The sequence below is a fragment of the Arvicola amphibius genome, chromosome 14, assembly GCF_903992535.2.
Source record: "Arvicola amphibius chromosome 14, mArvAmp1.2, whole genome shotgun sequence".
NCBI classification, from domain to species: Eukaryota; Metazoa; Chordata; class Mammalia; order Rodentia; family Cricetidae; genus Arvicola; species Arvicola amphibius.
This window is the reverse complement of record NC_052060.1, coordinates 4,391,362-4,404,901: the sequence shown is the minus strand read 5'-3', so window position 1 is coordinate 4,404,901 and position 13,540 is coordinate 4,391,362. Positions and strand designations below refer to the sequence as shown.

At 40.9% G+C, this 13,540-nt stretch overlaps 1 protein-coding gene across 1 annotated transcript; it reads left to right on the top strand.

Moving 5' to 3' along the window:
* Positions 1-285: 285 nt before the first annotated feature.
* Positions 286-699, top strand: LOC119801169 (late cornified envelope protein 1C-like). Its single transcript, XM_038311656.1, has one exon. It carries the CDS (start codon positions 286-288, stop codon positions 697-699), a length of 414 nt encoding a protein of 137 aa, XP_038167584.1.
* Positions 700-13,540: the final 12,841 nt, after the last annotated feature.

Here is a 13,540-nt window from a genome sequence, read left to right as displayed (position 1 = left end):
GCACTTGTGTAAAGACTGAGACCAGTACACATTTTCAATTTTCACTAGATAATCATTCAGTGCTTCTGGATACTAGGTGATAATGGGTATCTTCTTGCATGGGTTTCTGAGGTTCTGAATTCATATTGTGACATTTTTAATATGTTATAAAATAAAGAACTATGAAGAGTTGCTTTGGGGATTATAGGTAAAATTCGGATAGCAATAATGTTTCAGGTGGCCAAAGTGTCTGGTGTCTGGCATGTGTGTGATTCTCTTGCAGCTCCTGAACACCCACAAGCCGTGATGTCCTGCCAGCAGAGCCAGCAGCAGTGCCAGCCCCCTCCCAAGTGCACCCCCAAGTGCCCTCCCAAATGTCAGACACCAAAGTGTCCTCCAAAATGTCCTCCTAAGTGTCCCCCTAAGTGTTCTCCTGTCTCTCCCTGCTGCAGTCTGGGTTCTGGGGGCTGCTGTGGCTCCAGCTCTGGGGGCTGCTGTGGTTCAAGCTCAGGAGGCTGCTGCAGCTCTGGCGGTGGTGGCTGCTGCCTGAGCCACCACAGACCCCGCAGATCTCTCCGTCACAGACACCAGAGCTCTGGTTGCTGTAGCAGCAGTGGTAGCAGTGGATGCTGTGGTAGCAGCGGGGGCAGCAGTGGCTGCTGTGGCAGCAGCCGTGGCAGCAGCTGTGGCAGTAGCCAGCAGTCTGGTGGCTGTTGCTAAACTGCTGAGGAAGACTTCACCAAGTGTTGCAGGAGAAAGCCATGCTCAGCAGACTGGTTTAGGCCTGCTGCCCTCTCCTCTGGTTTATCTCCTTGAGCTTTGCTCTGAGATGCTGACATCTGTGAAAGGTTCTGTATTCTGCTCACCAGATGACAATGCTCCTTTCCTTCTTTGTTACAAATAAAAAAGCCTTGGCCACCAGTCCTGACGAGACTCTTGCTCATTTCTCAGCATCATCCTCATCCCATCCCATGGTCATCTTTCCTACTCTCAGATAGTTGCCCTCTGAGCTCTTTATTTATGTGTGCGTTTCTTATTTCTTTGTAACAACTCCTCTACCATATCTGTAATAACTACAATGGTGTTTTTATTTGTATTCTGATGTGAGGACTTAGAAATGGCAGTCACTTCTCACAATTTTAAAACCTGAGGAAAACTCAGTGTCAATGGACTTGAAGGTCAATGTTCATTATTAGACACTTATTAGAAGGGTAAAGATCAATACTGAGATTAATTGAGCACAAAGAGCACATCCATCAGCCAGTATTTTTCTCTTCACAACTGTGTTTTTCTTCCTCTGTTATAAACAAAGTTTTGAAGGAGACCTACAGAAATTAACATAGTTTCCATCCCTTTATTTTGCTGCTGTATCTGAGTTGTTACATTGTGGGAATATCTGCACAGATGACTACTGCAATGGTCTCCCTTCTTCCCTTCTCCTGATGGCAGCTGAAATCTTGACTTTAAGGAGATCAGCACTCAAGAGTGGATGGTTTGGCAATCTTTGCCTGTGCCTGCTACATATTCTGTAATTTGTTTTCAAATCAAGTCACTGCTGTTGTACTAAGACAGTGGTTTCATTGAACTATGGATACCTTCGGGTTTCTAAATCTGCCCCTGTCCTTAGTAGAAAACTGGCTTAGTTTTCATTTTCCCAATGTCACTTCACACTCAAGTGGCACCCAAATGCAGTCTTCCATCCTTCAGCCTTCTGTTTTAAGTGTATAAACACATATGTTATAATATAAATAATGTCCTAGTCATTTAAATCACAGTGATATATGTAATCTAAGCACAATGAAATTCATTAATATAAATGAAAAGGTGAATTACTCTTCCAATATCTTTTAGAGTTATATACCATAAAGAATAAGATTGTGTACACTGTAAATTTTGTGAGGACTTGCCATTTAGTATTTGAGTAATGTATAAGAGTGAATAGTCCTCCTAGAACATTCCAATGAAACACTACCTGAACACAATTTCAATAAAATACGTTATAGAAAGCACCATTGAACTGATAGAAGATTTCAATTTAGAAAAGTATAATGTATATTATACATATGCACAGGTATTTCAATCTAAGTTCCATGAATGATAGAAGATGTGCAAGATTTTTTCTTCCTTGTCTGATGAGTCTAACTTAATGCTATTGCTGTGCTCATATATTCAACTGTAAGTGACTTTTTATTAGGACTCAATACAATTTTATGGATTATGCACACCACATCTTCTTTGTCCAAACTGATAGTCATTTAGGCTGGTTCTATATGGTGGCTGTTACCAATAATGTAGTGACACCCATCAGTCTGTAGGTGTCTCTGTTGGACACTGACTTTGAAGCTTTGGTTGTATACCTAGAAGTGGTATACCTGAATCCTAAGGGAATTCTCTTCTTAGTATTGAGATTCCTTTTCCCCAAGATCCTCAACAGCACTAGATACCATTGTTTCTGCTGATGGTTACCATGATGCCTTCTATGTGCTATAATTTCAGTAAGTCTCATTTCCATTTTCCTGATGTCTCACAACAGTAAATATTCTCTGTAAATTGTTAGTCATTTCTCTTTTGAGTACTTGCTGCTCATTTAATTTTTCCTTTTATTAATTGCATGATTTTAGGGTAAATTTTCAGTTCTCTATGTCTTCTAGGTATTAATTCCCCCACAAATGTATTCTTTCATCATGAGTGCTGTCTCATTACTGGTTCTTACCTTTCCTGAGTATTCACTCTTCAAGGTCATGGAAATATTCAGAATTCTCTTTCCTGAGCATGAAGAGCATGTTAGAAAGTCCTCTCTGTGCCTTATACTCTGAAGTCTTTTCTCCCTGATTGTCTCAAGTTGTTGTCAGTTTTAGCTTTGGAGTTTGACTCATTTGAGATGAGGTTGTGCAGGGGAAGAGGACTGGATCCAGTGGCGATAAGCTAGCTGGGTGGCCTGGATGAACAAGCAGCTTACTTCCTCCAACAATTGGTGCCAATGTGATGGACTAAATTCACTTAAAAGCCTGAGAGAGCTTAATTTAAAACACAAAAATACAGAGTTTAATACAGCTTATTACTGTTTGCTGACAGCATGCCACAGCTCCTTTAAGAGAGGTTTTCCTGACTCAGCCATATCAAAAGAAAAAAAGCTATGCAACTTTAAAATTCTGGCCTTCTGGGCTGTGCTGCTAGTGCGACCTCTGGCTCTTTTGGGTATCAGAGCATTTGGATGGGGTTTGTGAGTAAAGTGCTACAGCTTCCTCAATGTCAATGTGGACTCGCTGTGTGCCTAGAAGTGGGGCAATGGGCTTGGCTCAGAGGCACAAGCGGCTCTGCCATCCTTGACTGTGCAGAGCTAGCAGGAACTACTGTATTTATCATAGTAATAGTGCAGCTTAAGTTTTAGACTGGGTAGGCAAACAGGTAGTACTCTACTACCCTTACTAATGGCACAACTTAATTTTTTAAAAACCATTTAACATTTTAAAAAGTACTCTTGTAAAGTAAGCAATTACAGATTCACAATAGGACAGATTCAGACATAAAAGAACTCTAAATTGGCCACAGTGTTAGATAAATGTATGTAGGCTTGGGAGAGAAAGGAAAAGAATATAGAGAGTTTAAAATAGTAAATCATTTTTTAAAAAATGTCTTTAAAGAGACATAGTAGAGACAGTCATAGATTAAAAGGATTAAAGAAAAATAAGCCACATAAAGATGGAGAATACACAGAGAGTCTAGATTATGCATATTATTGTGTTTTCTTTGAATTTTTTGACTGCGAAGGAGCTAAGTACAGAGAGACATTTCATTGTATGGGCTGCTAAGCTAAACCAGCATGTATATATAAAGGTATCTTGACTTCAGAATTTTGGTCTAAGAACAGGTTGCTTGGGGAAAGAGGTTCTTTTATTTTTACAGAAGATGAGAACCTATGGATTGCTTCCAATCAAATATGGTTCCATGGACCAAGGCTGTTGGGGCAGCTGACCAATCCCTGCTTGCAGGGGCATGGCTGCTCCAGGGGAGAAAGGTACCTTTAAAAAGAACCGGGTTGGGGATAGATGCCCTGTCCCCCCCCCCTCCACTTGATTCTCTGCATCGCTGGAACTTTGGCTTTGTAAGTGTGTCCCACTTTCTCCTTTTATTAAAACTGGTTTATTCTAAAAGGACTATTTTTGGTTATTTCCAAATTCCTCCGACCGCCACTACACCAAGGCCTCCAGAAAAGTTGCTGTGAATGCCCTCAAAAATTACTTCATCCAACTGATGACTGAGATGAACCCATCACATAGAATATACCATGAAAGACCTGATTAACAGCAGGAATAATCCCCAAAGAGGAGGAAGCAGTATGGACAAAACTATGCCCATATTCCCAAATAATGTTTATAAATATTTGTTTACATTTAAAGGGGGATATGATATAGATATGACTGATTTGTATTGTTATGAATCTTGGTTTATTGATACAAATTAGGTCAATTTTGTTATATGTATATGTATTTCTGATACTAATTAAAGTATTGTGTTTGTGTAGTTCATTTAAAATATAATGTATAATTAAGAAATATAAGATAATAGACCTTCAGAATATAGAATTTTAAATATTTTAAAAATTTAGGACTTTTCATGACATTGAGACACATCTGCTCCTGGCAGCACCAAGCTTCTTCAAGAGAAAAACAAGCATAGAAAAGTCTCCTTATGGAGCTGGTTAGTCATTTGGGCAAGAAACTACTGTTGCCTGGACTGTATAAACTAGACATGCAGGACCCACAGAGAAATGACTACTGAACTTGCCTAATGGTGAGATGACCCTTTGGTGTTCCTGCTTTATGAAAGAGTCTACAAAACATTCTGCAAAACACAAAAGAAAGTAACTGAACTGTCTTGAAATTTCCTGCTTCATGTATAAGTCTGCTGGATACTATGGGCCTGTAGGTTGAATATGGATGTCCCAATGGTATAGAAGAACTTTAGGTGACTGTCTAGGCAGCAAGATGTCTCTGTCAATTCTAGAGTTTTGGGAGTTGTTTATAATGCACTTCCTGTTTATTAGGTAATATTATATATCTTTCTTGAATCTTTGATGGAGTTGAAGAATTTATAGTTATAGTTTTTCTTAGTTATGATAAAAGATAAAGTAGATATAAATACTGTAACTATAATTTTTGCTTGATACCAGTTATATGTAATTTTACAATGGTAAAGTTAAAAACCTTCCTTTTTATTTAAACAGAAAAGGGGAGGTGATGTAGGAGTCCCCTCTGTGTGTTAATTGTATTGGTTAATGAATGAAAAAAAACTGCCTTGGCCTGATAAGGCAGGACTCAGGTAAGCAGAGAAGACAGAACTGAATTCTGCAAGGAAGAAAGTAGAGTTAGAAGGAGGCCATGGATCCACTGGAGACAGCTGCTGAGAATTTTACCCAGTAAGCCAATGCCATGTGGCAATACACAGATTAATAGAAATGGATTAAATTAAGATGTAAGAATTAAACAATAAGAAACTAGAGCTACTGGGCCAAGCAGTCATTTAATTAATACAGTTTCTGTGTGATTATTTTGAGGAAAAGATAGCTGGGTAGCTGTGAAACCACAAGCGGGCCCTCCTTACTACACTGAACATTATATGGAAGTTTTTTTTTCCCTTAGAATTTAAGGCATTTCATATATAGGATGCTATTTTCTGCAAACAGAGATAATTTATCTTCTTGATTTTGTGCTTACATCCCTTTTCTATCTTCTCTCCCATAGCTCTAACTCAGATTTTAAGAATGGGGAGAGTGGATACTCCTGACTTGGTACAAATTATAAAGTAAATAATTTTATGTTAACCTCATTTAGGTAATCTTTGATATATCTTTTCTGCTTCTGATTTCTCCAGGGCTTAAATTTTCAGTGATGTTTGGTTTTTCTTTGCCCCATTTTAGCTCCAATGGAGATGATTACCACATTCTTGTCCCTAAGTCTATTCATGTGCTCTGTTGCATTTAATGATTAGTAATGGTTCAATGATCTTACCATCTATGAAATTGTTAATGATATGATAAACTATTTTTAATGTGCTCCATTTTTAATGTTTGGATACCATATTCATTAACTTTCTTACATGCATGTCCTGTAGTTTGATGATATTCACCCCTGTTCCTCCTGCTAAGACTTACAGGATATTCTTCTATGTTTCTTCCAAATTCAGGGACTCTTCTTGGTATGTTTTATACTAACTAATGTCTGTTCTGCCTATAGATTACTGAGTGTGGAGACATCCTCAGGAGCAAGGCAATCTTTAATACTTAGAGAAAACTGAATCTTTTAAACCTGATACCATCAACTGTCTACATTTACTCAGCTTGTAGACAACCACATCTACTGTGATTGTTATGAAGGAGCCAGTCCTGTTTTGCTTTGGTCCAGCCTGACTTCTGACTCTGATAATCTTTTCACAACCCACTCTGCAATGGTCCTTGAGTCTTGGGGGTAGTGTGTCTTAAATGCCTCATTATTGACTGAAAATATGTGGACCCTTCTTCTCCCAACTTTGACCAGTTGTGATTCACTGCATGAACTATTGTCATTGACAAAAAAATTGCTGCTCTGATAAGGTCTGAGGAATCTGATCCAGAGTGTAGTCTTCTCTGCAGTCTGCAAATACCAGGGCTAGCAGAATAAGGATCCTTGTGAAGCAGGAAGGAAATATGACAGTGTGTGAGTGGAGGAACTAGGTGCCCTTACCTGAGGCTGATAACCTTTGGGGGCAGATTAAAGGAGGTTTCTGGTAAGCAGAAATGTACTTTATCAGCCTTCCAAAGAATGTTAGACAGATTCCCAAAGAAATCTGGATTTGGTTCGGATCATTCATTAAGAATTATTCTACCTAGTCAGAGTCCTATTCAGGGCATTGTTACCAGCACCCCTATTTTGGGGGAGGACACATTTTGGAAATAACGGACAGAGTCCCCATCCTTATTCCAGGAGCTATTTCTAAGCATCAAGTGCCAGCAAAGGAAGAACTGCTTTTCTCCTAGGAGTGTCACTGGATAGAAAAGGCTCACTTAAGGACAGGCTGCATGTTCAGTAGTAGATAGCTAACAACCATTACACCCAGATCGTGGGGTCCCCCCAAACTACCAGGGAGTCCTTACTCCTATGAAAAAGCAAAGAGCCTTTATTCAAGCTTAATTTTAGACTCTTTGTCAGTCCTTCTAAGTGGTTGAGAGCAGAGAGTTCCAAGTCTAGTCTGCATAGGGTTTTTATCATAGTAGAGGTTGGGGTGAGAGTATTTCTAGTGTTCCATACCCTGATTACTTGACATTTGTATAGGAGTCTTGGTAAAAGGGGAATAGGTGAGTCCTGGGCTCAGGGACTTAAGTTGATCTTATCTAATCTCACCTAATGGTTGGAATCATGTACTTCACTTTAATGTTGATCCACCCTGGGTGGTGGCAATTTATGACTATATTTCATATAGGTGAGGAAAAACCCTTCCTTTGATTTTTTTCATACAAATGAGTTATCTGACACCACCAGTAATAGCATACCAATTCCTAGAGAGAGAGATTCTGGTTTCTACAGAGTATCCAGACATTTTGAAGTGGTAAAGATAAGAATATCATATTCCTAAGCAGGATTACATGTAAATTAAAGAAATGTCCAATATAAAGTTATATGTTAAATAAGTGTAGAAGGAGCAGTGGTCTGCATTCCTGCCTCCCCGCTCCTGGCTCCCTGGCTAGTTTATGCCCCGAAATAATTACATGGAAATTGTATTCATTTAAACACTGCCTGGCCCATTAGTTTCAGCCTCTTATTGGCTAATTCTCACATCTTGCTTTAACCCATATTTAGTAATCTGTGTACCACCACGAGGTGGTGTCTTACCGGGAAGGATCTTAGCCTGCACCCATCTTGGAGAGGAGAGCTATGGCGACTGCCTGAGACATCTGCCTGACTCTGCTTTCTTTCTCCCACAATTCTGTTCTGTCTACTCCGCCTACCTAATTTTCTGTCCTGTTAAAGGGCAAAGGCAGTTTCTTTATTAACCAATGAAAGTAACACATAGACGGATGACCCTCCTCCATCAAATAAGTGTAAAGAAACAAGTAAAGTAAGGATACCCACTGTCTCTGGTAATAGCCACTGCATTTTCATAGTTAATGCATATAATTTTTCAAAACTTGGACATTTCCATACATATCATTTATTAAACATTTCCATATTCTTTCAACTATGGTTTTCAAAGATTATATTATTTTTAATTGTGTGTATGTGTGTGTGCCTGTGTTTGTACCTTGAAGGCAAGAAGAGGGCATTAGAAGCCCTGAAGATCGAGTCCCAGGGGGCTGTGAGCTGTCCAGTGTAGATGCTGGGAACCAAACTCAGATCCTCTACAAGAACAGTGTGCACTCTTCACTGAGGAGCATCTCTCCATTTCTGTCTCTAGAGAGCAGTGTCCTCACCCTGTATTTAGCAATTTGAACATCTGTCTGCTGTAAGCTGTGTACCACGATGCTCTATTTCTGTGAGGCACATTTTTACTGCTCCAATATTTCATTCATTTTAATAATATTCTACAAATGTTCTCCTTAGTATTTCCCTGTAATAGTTAAGTGGGAAATGAAACAGGACAGATAGATATTCAGAACCACACCTCAGCATAACTTGGTGCTGAATCAGGTGCATTATGCAGGTTTTTGATAATGTAGACATCTACACTGCACGCATATAGGCACAGTTGGGAACTCCGTGGATAGAAGCAGAACCCCCCAAAAAACCCTAAAGGTTTATTAGCTCAACTTGTACTATAAGCTGAAGATATCACATAAAGAACCAGCAGTAAAGGAAAAAGACAGAGACATGACTGGATCCTGAGGCAAGTACTCTGAGGGTGGTATGCCAGGCTGAAGGATCCAGGAATCCACTTCCTCCCTTCATACCTAACCCATGTGCTAATAGATAGAGCATTCCTGGGCACCATGGAGGAGAGTTGTTGAGGAACATCTAGTCACCACCAATCACATTACCATCTAAGTGTCATGAGGAAGAGCCACACAGCTCCTGACACTGTCTGACAGGGTGAGCCAGGCCCCAGCATCAGAATAAAAGGGTTGCGGGACAGGGCACCTCCATCACTCACCTCCTGAGAGACCCACAGATTGTGAGCTGCCTGCTATCTTGGTAAGTGTCCATGGGAGGCAAGAGCAGAGACTTTTCCAGAGGGGTTGCCAGACTAGAGCTGAACAGGAAGCTGGGAAAGGTCTCTCAGCCTAGAGGCCATACTGATAGATCATAAAATATGGTGAAGGGTGAGGGGTATTTAGAACATGGACACCTAATAGTGGCAGTTCTGAGAGACACTGGGATGATTGGGACTTTCTGGATCTGGAGAGAGCAAAATATCTTCAGTTTATAGGAGCCTCCTCAGGATGAGATGCCGAGAGCACAGGGAACTGAGCATTTGGACAGGCTAAGGGGGGAGTTGTTCTGTGAAGAAAATGCTTCCCCTCAATTTTGAAGAAGAACTGAATCAGCAAAGAGCAAAAGAGTCTCATTTTAGCATGGGAAAGAAAGAGAGCCCTGGTTCTGGATCTGTTCATACATTTCTTTGATCAATAGGATACCACCAGGATGCCACTTTGCCACCCTTAGCCAGAGCAGGTGGTGACTTGGATACCTAGGAAATCTGAACTCACAACAGGGACTTGTAGTGCCATGGCAGCTCTGACAGGGCTTAAGTATTTTTCCTCAGGTACTGAACTTTCTTCCCCATCAGTAATCTAGAAGGTCTTGAAATTCTGACTTTAAACTAAAATTACCTTCAAGTGACGATTTCTCTTTGCTCTTACAATTACTTTTCTCTGAAATAATCTGTATACTGGCACATCTATGAGGACTAAGAACAGTACACATTTTCCAATGTCAATAGATAATCACTCAATACTTCTGGTTTCAGGTGACAAGGTGTATCTCAGTTGCATGTGTTCTGAGGGTGTAGAGTCCGGATGCACATGATGTGATAGCTAGAGTAGAGTAGGATTATGGGAGTATTGATGATGTTCTATGACTACCAATGACTCTTCTGGGGGCCAGGAGAAGCAAGGTGTTCACAGTGTCTGGTGTCTGACATGTGTGTGATTCTCTTGCAGCTCCTGAACACCCACAAGCCGAGATGTCCTGCCAGCAGAGCCAGCAGCAGTGCCAGCCCCCTCCCAAGTGTCCTCCCAAGTGCCCTCCCAAGTGCCAGACACCAAAGTGTCCCCCAAAATGTCCTCCTAAGTGTCCTCCTAAGTGCCCTCCTGTCTCTCCATGCTGTGGCTCCAGCTCTGGGGGCTGCTGTGGTTCAAGCTCAGGAGGCTGCTGCAGCTCTGGAGGTGGCGGCTGCTGTCTGAGTCACCACAGGCCCCGCAGATCTCTCCGTCACAGACACCAGAGCTCTGGATGCTGTAGCAGTGGTGGCAGCAGTGGATGCTGTGGTAGCAGCGGGGGCAGCAGTGGCTGCTGTGGCAGCAGTGGTGGCAGCAGCTGTGGCAGTAGCCAGCAGTCTGGTGGCTGTTGCTAAGCTGGTGAGGAAGACTTCACAAGTGTTGCAGGAGGAAGCCATGCTCAGCAGACTGGTTTAGGCCTGCTGCCCTCTCCTCTGGTTTATTTCCTTGAGCTTTGCTCTGAGATGCTGACATCTGTGAAAGATTCTGTATTTCACTCACCAGAGAACAGAGCCCCTTTGCCTCTTTGTTACAAATAAAAAAGCTTTGGCCACCAGTCTTGACAAGACTCTTGTTCATTGCTCAGAGTCTTGATTCCATCTCTTAGTCATCTTTTCTGCTCCCAGAGAGTCACACTCTGAGCTCTTGTCCCCTTTTAGACATATATTTATTTGCTATGCTTTCATACCGACTGTTTTTACTATATGTGTAAGAACTACAATCATCTGTTAACAGTAACCTATTTTGAGGACTTAGAAATGGCAGTCACTCCTCACAAGTATAAAACCTGGGGCAAAGTCCATGTCTATGGATTTGAAGGTGAATGTTCAATACTAGACACTCCAGGAGCCTGTAACCCACAGGTCGAGTTGACTGGGAGTGTGGGGGGCTGCACCCTCACTTCCCTGCATCTCATAGCATCCTGGAGACAGTGGGGGTGTCTGCGCCCCTAGTATTTTAGAGGGAGCTGGATGTTTAAAATATTTACAAACTCTAAAAATTTCTGTGTTTGCTCTTCTGGCCCCTGAAGTCCTATGACAATTTATCTCTAAGCAATTGCACAGACCCTTGATTCCTTTTTCCTTTACCCAGATCTACAATTTTATTTACAATTTTTCCTCCCGATTTTCTCACTACATTTCAGGATTGGCGATTTACCTGAGCGCTCACTTTTCACTTTACCCCTGTGGTGTCTCATTCATCTTGGTATCCATCACATTATTCTTTGGTTCCTCTAGGCCATAGCTCCCATCACAGACCTCACAGGGGTCCTTCTTGATCAAATCATATTAATTTGGAAGAAATCCATAGCCTCTCATTTCCTATGGAAACAAAAGCAAAACTTCTCTTTCCCAAACTAACGTTTTTAAAATATGTAGGTTATTTTAATTTAGTAGCTTTTTTGATTAAATGTCTCTCAGCAGTTTGCTCATTAGCAGTCAAAGTATCCAAAGGAAACAAAATTACATAATCTAGAGTCTCTGTGTACTTTCATCTTCATGAGGTTTATTATAATTTTTATTACTCTATTTAGTTTTTAAAGATTTTGCTTTATTATCTTTACATTACACTTTTAGTCTGTGACTAATTCTAACTTTTTTCTTTTCTCTCTCAAGTCTACACTCAATGTTAAAACACACTGTGACTGATTTAGAAGTCTATTTGTCTGAGTATGTCTTTATTGTGCATCTGTCTTGTTTTTTGATTGCTTGAGGTGGATCTTGAAGCTGCTATGTTAGCTGTCTGTACTGCTCAGATAGTGGATGGTGCTAACTCATGGTGGTTGACTCCTTCCCCTCGGTTTTCTAAGCTTCTAATCTTATGGAGGAGGTACCAGGGAGGGTAGCACTCATCACCCAAACTCTTGGAAACAGTGGGGCCAATTGCCACCAAGCAGACTGACAGCCCACAGCCCACAGCCCACAATTGCTAATCATGTATTCCTTAGCAGGAACTCACAAAAGAGTCCTCCTGCTGGCAGGAACTTGGAAGCCATCTCTTAAAGGAGCTGTGCCAGCAAACAGAGTCCATCTGAAAAAAAAATGTAGTTACCAAGAAATCATGTCTGATTCCATTTTTGTGTGTCTATAAGCCCTTTTTAAAAATCTTTCTCAGGCTTTGTGTGGCTCTATGTGAGCTGTTTTGAAGAGCCAAATATAAAATGAGGTTATTCTGTCCCACCCCATCCCATAGACAATTCTAAATAATCACTCAGACATTTAATATTAATTACAGAATGTTTAACCTATAGTTCCCGCTTGTTACTAGAAGCTCTTACATTTAAATTAACCCATTTCTATTAATCTCTGTATTGTCACATGGCCATGACTTTTACTTATCTGCTGGCCTCTTGCTTCTTCAGCCACTGTGTGAGTCTCTCAACTCTGCCCTACTTTCTCTATCTATTCAGTTTGGCCTTCCCATCTATCTATATTCTGATAGCTATAGGCCAAAGCGGTTTTTATTATGAACCAATGAGAGAAACATATACTGACAGTGTACAGAAGGGTTACCCACAGCGGCTGACTGTTTGGTATTGAATGACTTATTGGTGTGCTCTTCCCTAGGGAAGACCTGTCTTCCACTCTCAGCATTCCTTACCTGCCTGTAGTTCTTTCTGTAGAAGTGAGGCTCACAGGCTTTCCTCTGTTTACTTGTAATGTTTATTGTTGTTGTCCTTGTTTAGCTCATGTTTAGGCAGCCATGCTAATGAGACTTTGTGGGTACAGTCTATGACGTTACTAGGAGACACAATCACAGCAAACTCCCTGTTCTTCTGGCCCTTATGATTTTCCCCCCACTATTGCACAGTGACACCTGATCTTTAGGTGCCTTAGTTGTTAAGCAGATGGGACTATTTTTCACAATCTGCATTTTGATTGTCTGTGGTTTTCGCTAACGATTTCTGTCTGATTTGAAGATAATTTTCCTTAATAGGACATGAGGACTACAATTTTCTGTGGTCATAAGGACAAATGAATACTTAGAGTAAAATTGGGGTTTATCTTGATTAAATGAAGTGATTACAGTAAGTACTTCTCTAAGCTTCATGATTAATTAGCCCTTTGTATTTGTGTAGGGTTCAGTACCATTGATGAGTCTCTTCTTTTGAGAGGATCTCAAGTCTAATTAGAGAGCTGTTGGTTAACCCCAAGGTGTGCATGCCACTACTGTAACCTTGGAGTTGTTGTGTCAATGCCTGTATCATTGTTGTGCCTCATAGGAACCATAGCTGGGTAGCACAGTTGGTTGGTCCCATTATTTGGAAGCTTGCATGGAGCCTTCAGGTATCATGAAACCAGTATTCAGTGAGAAGATATTTTCGTCTGTTCCAGCTCTGTGTCCTCAGGCCCCATGTCTGAAATGCTTGGT

Coding starts and splice junctions, on each gene's coding strand:
- LOC119801169 (XM_038311656.1), top strand. CDS start 286: ATGTCCTGCCAGCAGAGCCAGCAGCAGTGCCAGCCCCCTCCCAAGTGC.